At 38.2% G+C, this 6,794-nt stretch overlaps 1 protein-coding gene across 2 annotated transcripts in view; it reads right to left on the reverse strand.

Moving 5' to 3' along the window:
• The window catches only part of enox2 (ecto-NOX disulfide-thiol exchanger 2), a 197,808-nt gene extending 192,528 nt beyond the window's left edge, over positions 1-5,280 (reverse strand). The window contains exon 1 of one of the 2 annotated variants that reach the window (XM_058076577.1): positions 5,121-5,280. In XM_058076577.1, coding sequence (XP_057932560.1) covers positions 5,121-5,223 — 103 coding nt within the window. In that variant the 5' untranslated portion in view covers positions 5,224-5,280. The remainder of the gene's footprint in view (positions 1-5,120) is intronic. The other variant, XM_058076578.1, reaches the window with a different exon arrangement.
• Positions 5,281-6,794: the final 1,514 nt, after the last annotated feature.

Raw genomic sequence — 6,794 nt, forward strand, 5'->3', positions numbered from 1 at the left:
CAAACATTGTTGTCACTTTTGACGTATCATTGGCAACGTTAACCTCTTTTACAAACTGTTCAGATGCTGCAAAATGCTGCATCATAGCCTGAATAGTGTCCAGGCGAAAATGTATCCATGGAATATAAATAAGAGAGCGTTCGGTGTCCAACTGGTATTGCGGAATAGGATCAGTCTCAAGCGTGACATAGGAGGCAAAAGTTATTTTTGAACCAATTTTTTGTTTGTTTCTTTCATCAGTGGATCACTTTGATCCGCATACTGATTGGGGCTTGAGCACTTTATATTCTGGATGCCCTTCCTGATGAATACCAATGATGCTTACTACTGGAGATTCGAACCTGGGATGAACCAATGTGCATATTAAAAAATAAGAAGTATCCATTTCACTTATTTGCTACCAAAGACGTATTTATACATTATTTTCCAATCCAACTGCGCTCTACCAAAGACGTATTTACATGTCTTTTACGAGAGGCACAGAGAGGTGATGATGCAACTCCACAATGGAAGATAGCATGTTTGATGCAGTTTTAGGCTGAAAAAAAAACAACCACAAGATGACAGAAGTGCATTTTATAAGAACTCGGCCTCTCCCATTCAAATCCAAACTGCACAGGAACCAGGAAGTGAAAAGGCATCAAGGTGTTGCATGAAGGAGGTTACGCACTGAAGGGAAATTGAACATGTCCACACACACACACACACACAGTTCAGTTGCAAATGTGAACATTGTAAATATTCATGGTGTTATGAATGGTGTTAGTATTTGTGTTGTTTAGGTTGTGGAATAGTTGTTGACATATTTTGTCTCAATATATATGGCTACATTTGTGTCAAAGTGCTTGAAATCTTCACAAAAAACTTTTTATCCTTTTTTTTATTGAGAACTGATATTTTGCTGATACTTACCTATGTTCTACTGCTGATTACTACAGAATGGAAATGAATAGTGCACAATGAGGTGTTATACTTTGGAAATATTATTTATTTTATCGTCTTATTTATTTATTTTGCATGTCACGAAATGTCGACCGGCTGAAATTGACATCAGATCAGGCCCAAATAATAATAGCCAACACAGTTTCCTCTGTTTACGCAAAGTATTTGCAGTATTTTTTATTTTGCTATAGCCGCTAATCACTGTAGCCTGTGTGTCATGACCCTCGACGGGACGACACCTTCCCTTGTAGCTCTTTTAGGAGACTGACTGACCCAATATCCTTTCACACAGTCTCTACAAGATTGCAGTCTTGGAGTGGGAAAATTTGTCCCTTCGTTATGCCATTCATGTGGGGCTGCACGGCGGAGAAGTGGTTAGCACACATGCCTCATAGCTAGGAGACCCGAGTTCAATTCCACTCTCAGCCATCTCTGTGTGGAGTTTGCATGTTCTCCCCGTGCATGTGTGGGTTTTCTCCGGGTACTCCGGTTTCCTCCCACATTCCAAAAACATGCTAGGTTAATTGGCGACCTCTACAGAGAACATACTAACTCCTTATTTCTAAAATCACAAATACTTCAACTTGCTGATATAGTTCATCTTCAAACAGCTTCAATAATGCATAAGGCTAAAAATAAGCAATTAGCTAAAAATGTCATCCAATACTTCTCTACAAGAGAGGAGAAATATGATCTCAGGGAAGAAGTACATTTGAAACACTTCTATGCTAGGACTACGTTATGCTAGCCATAGCATTTCAGTATGTGGAATCAAACTATGGAATGGATTGAGTAAGGAAATCAAACAATGCACAACGATGAGCCAATTCAAGAAACAATACAAGCAGTTGATGTTTGCTAAATACAAGGATGAAGAGTCTTGAACCAGTCATGATGTGCTATATATATCACTATATTGACACGCACTATGGTACCCATTATGGCATTGGATGCTCATATCACCGAGTACTTCGGTACGAGGTGCATTATTAAAATAAAAAAAATTAAAAAAACTGTATTATGGAAAGCAGGAAGTGAACAAATGTAACAGTTAGTGATTGTAAAAGTACCAGATGGAGGGGTAGGATTTAATAAGCTTTGCTTCTTCCTACTCCTTTTGGACATGTGGAACTGTGAACTGATTATGTGATGCATTCAATTGTAATCTGATGCATGTTCAAATGAAATAAAACCATTACCATTACCAAATTGTCCATAGGTATGAATGTGAGTGTGAATGGTTGTTTGTCAATATGTGCCCTGTGATTGGCTGGCTCCAGCACCGCCGCGACCCTCATGAGAATAAGCGGTAGAAAATGAATGAATTTATGAATTATAGTGGGAAAAATACATGCTGCAAATTCACAATTTAGGACAGTCTTGGACTTTCTAAGTAAGTGTACTTATGGATGCTTGGTTATGTTCCAAGCAGACAGATCACCTTGGATAACCCCTGATTTTCTCTGAACTGTCAGAATTGAAGCCTAGAAATGCACCGTTATTTAAAAAATAAGATGTCAGCTAGTGCAACAGTGGTATATGGATATTCCCATCCAACAGAATGTCTAACACCTCGCCCTATAAGGACAGTACAGAAGGCCAGCCTAAAAAAAAACAAAAGAAAAAGGCATTCTGCTTGTGCATATAAAATCCACACGCTTCACAGTCCTGCACCTTTACTTACAAAAGCACAAAGCCTTCATAGAGCAGCAGGTCAAGAACACCAACATGGATACTGAAGGTCAATGACGTGCATACTTGGTTGGATCAATCACACACATTAATGAAGCAGAACCCGCTGACATGTACAAATGCTACACACACACACACACACACACACACACACACACAAAACAAGATATTTATATACTCCAACGTGTCTTTAAACAAATCAAGCTCATGTACTACAGTATGTTCCTCATATTGTGTGCAGTGCTACTGAATACGCCCCAACACAAGGTTAATAGAGTACTCGTCTCCCAACTCGGACACGCTCGTGAAGTCAGTTGATGAAGTGGTGCATACGCAGGCGTCCGAGTCATGAGACACAGGCATGGAAGACTAAAAATACGAGCCATCATTACTGACATGGTAATTTCCCAGGAGGTTCCAGATTCTAAGGGATTACAGAGTCATTATTGGTCCTCTCTTCAAGTCAGTGATAGATGGCGTCTCTCAGATGACGGTGCTCAAACAGGCATGTCGTCATAACGGCATATTAATAACCCTAAATACTGACCAGAGGCCCAGCTGTTGGTAAATGTTAATCCTACTCATTGAATGAGTCCTCATTTGGCAAGCGTCTTTCACTTTTCATTCAAGCAGACGCGTGCAGACACAATTCCCGTTGGAGCTCACAATGCAGCCGACTGGCAAGTGTCCTTTTCGGAAAGCAACTAACAAGGACGCGGGAAAGCTTTACTATGTGCAACCTGTCAAACATCGAGCTAAATGCCACCATCTTTACCATATAGTAGAAAATGACTACAAGTGTGTGGAGTTGCACAAGGTTTGCATTAGTTGATTGGCGACTCCAAATTGTCCATAGGTATGAATGTGAGTGTGAATGGTTGTTTGTCTATATGTGCCCTGTGATTGGCTGGCCACCAGTCCAGGGTGTACCCCGCCTCTCGTTCAAAGACAGCTGGGATAGGCTCCAGCATACCCCCACAACACTACTGAGGATATGTGGCATAGAAAATGGATGGATGGATGGACTAAACTATGAAAAACATTAGCTAATGAAGACTTTGTCCACACATTTGATTGTGGCTGAGAAATAATGTCTGACTGTGGGAACAAGAAATATATTTTTAGAATTCAAGGATGTCCAAGCCACGGCCAGATACAAAAAAAAGAAAGAATGCAAGGGGCACTTTGATATTTTGTAAAGCAAAACATATAGATATGTTAAAAAGTTGTATATGTTTCAAGAAAAAAATGCATTCTTGGTATCAAATTTGCTTTTTGCTCTTTTTCCTGTTTTTTTTCAAAATATTTAATCTTTTTCTGTAAATTTTCTTTTTGTCTGGATTTTTTGTCCAACCTAATTGTCCAAAAATTACAATGTTGCTTTGTTCTATTTGTTTCCTCATATTACGACTTCAAAGAATAAATGTATAGCTTTCATATTTCAACTCCGCTGTTTAAATTATTATTTTTCTCCATAACATTACAAGTTTATCCTCAGAAAATTGCTACTTTTTTCCCTTGCAAGAATTTAACTTCTTTTGCTTAATAATTTGCAAAAAAAATTGCAAAATCAGAGCTGTTTGCTCCATTTTGCATTCCTTCATGTACATTTTCATCCCGCAATTATGACTTTATTATGTTTACATAACAATTTTTTTTCTCATTGGAAAAAAAAAGGCTACAAGAGAAAAAAAAAACACACACGAAAAATGTTTTTACATACAGAAGCACAATAAAAAGGTCGGGAATTGTGTTTATGCTTTAAATGGTGGACCAAATATAAATAATTAAATTGAAAGCCAGTGGTACTTGAACTTGAAATTACAACATATTGCAAATGCATATTCCATTAATTTATACTGAAACGCGTGTTTTCAAGAGATAAATGTGTCCCTTGTTATGTAGATTTAAGAAACAGACAACTAAAAACAAATATCCTTGAAATAACTACACCTATATATGAGAGTACTGTTTTCAAACAAGATATTTATTGCTTGTGTTTATTTTCTGAGTCTCATGAGGCTAAAACCTACATTATCATCCCCGTGCACCACGATGCATGCACTTTGTGGACGGCCCCTAACGTCAGCAGCTCGTCAAGTCCCTCGTCTTGCTGCAAACCCATGTTTTCAATGCACGGTTTAAAATGCATAAAGTAAATGAATCAACATAACACTATTATAATACGTATTAAATACTTAGCTTTTCATTTATTTTTATGGGATCATTATATTGTGGAACCACCACCTCGCCGGGTGTCTTGACTCACAGTCTTGACTCAAAGTCTCACAGTTTACTACTACAGACTCTGTAGTAGTAAACAAAAAGTGCACCTCAAATAAAGCATTTTAATGCAAAAGTTATGAAGTCATGGTTGTATTTTGTAAACTCCACATAGTGGAGAAAGCGTACTTCGAGAGGAAGCTAACTGCTCTGATACGTTTAGCAGCATTAGACATGAAAGACGATTAAAGTATGAGAAGTACCTGTCGGTGCTATCTGCTCCGTGGCGACACTCTGGAACCCGCCATTCCCGGCTGGGATGTCCTTCCCTTTAATTACACGCGTGGGCTCGTGCTGTACGGGCATCAAACGGGACGCTTGCAGTTAGCATGCAGTCAAACTGTCAACAACAATGGCGGAAGTGAGTACGGCAAGCGACGAGGGCAGCACGTGCGTCTGTTTTGAGGTTGCTCCCTGTCAAAATAAAAGCACGGAGAAGCGACGCGACTCAAAAGCTACATAAAATAAAACGTCTGGTCGTGTATAGGTACAAAAATCAGCAAAAGACGCAGAAAAACAAATAAAGTAGCAGCAAGACGCAGTTTTTCTTCTTTCTGCGTCTCCATTTATACATCTCCATCAACAACAAAAAGGTTATAGTGTTTTACCAAAATACGTGGGAAAAGTATTTTCTAATTTAAAAATACAATTAAATCATATGTCAAAAGGCTTTATTTATATGGTAAAAAATAGCATAGATTACTTGCTAAAAATGAAAAAAACAATAAAATACAATAAAAATAAAAACCACAGATCCGTCTCAATTAGACAAGACTATCTAATCTGTGGGTTATTGTACATTTTTATCTATTTACAGTGAAACAAGCAAACAAAAATTATTATTAAAAGTGAAAGCAGCATCCAGGTAGCAGTTTCTTTCATTTCTTCAGACACATAAAGTGCATTCTTTCACTGAATAACCCACCACGGGGCCAAAGAAAGTTGCAGGTGCAGGGAATTTGCTAAAGAAGGCGAGAAAGACTGCAGAATTGAAAAAATAAGTCATTGAAAAGTATGAAAATATGTGCCTTGCCTCAGTGAAGGTTGGGAAACACTGGTTTACAGCACTTTTAAATTACTGCATGTTACCAAAACACTTCAAACTAGTGCTAAAAGTAGTCATAAAGATCTTATTGTATGGAAGTCCAAGCACAGTAAAATTTACAGAGCTACCAACACAACAGTTAGATGATTGAGAATGTGACGTAGGATATGAAAATGATTCAAACGTGCAATATGATGGATTTTCTGGTGGCTAAGCTATTTTGAAGCAAATGATATCAAGTGAATTCTCATTACCAGGGGATTATCATGTGTACGCCACACTGTCATGAACTGTTTAAGGCAATTTACATCTAATTACACCATAACTAACTCTTTCACCCCAGATTTTAAATGGTATTTGACATGTTTTGATAGCTCAATATTATTTTTACTCAGCCTCATGAGGAATTAATGCCCTCAAAATGCACATTCATCCCAGTTTAAGTGTATGCACAAGAGGTTGCTTTCATTTGGTGCAACACATACTAATCTTTCAATTCAATATGCTGTGTGACTGAATACAGCTGTTTATATTTTTGTTTTTAATATTCTAGACCAGGTCTACTGCAATATTTGTGGGGCATGCAATGCTGTGACAGCAACACACCTGGGCATGTCAAACCACAGATCTCTGTGGAACTGATTCCAGCATACAAACCTCTATCTGCAGGACAAAACCAACTATCAACCATGCGCATGTCAGCCACAGTTGAAATATTTGCACTTTTGCTCTGAATCTGGCGACGTTATTAAGAATTAAGGAATCACTGACTTACTCAGATCGCTCTCAGCATCTTGTTTGTACGAGGCGGGACAACCCAGTGTTATTTTCC

Source organism: Doryrhamphus excisus, chromosome 6 (genome assembly GCF_030265055.1).
Source record: "Doryrhamphus excisus isolate RoL2022-K1 chromosome 6, RoL_Dexc_1.0, whole genome shotgun sequence".
Classification (NCBI taxonomy): Eukaryota; Metazoa; Chordata; class Actinopteri; order Syngnathiformes; family Syngnathidae; genus Doryrhamphus; species Doryrhamphus excisus.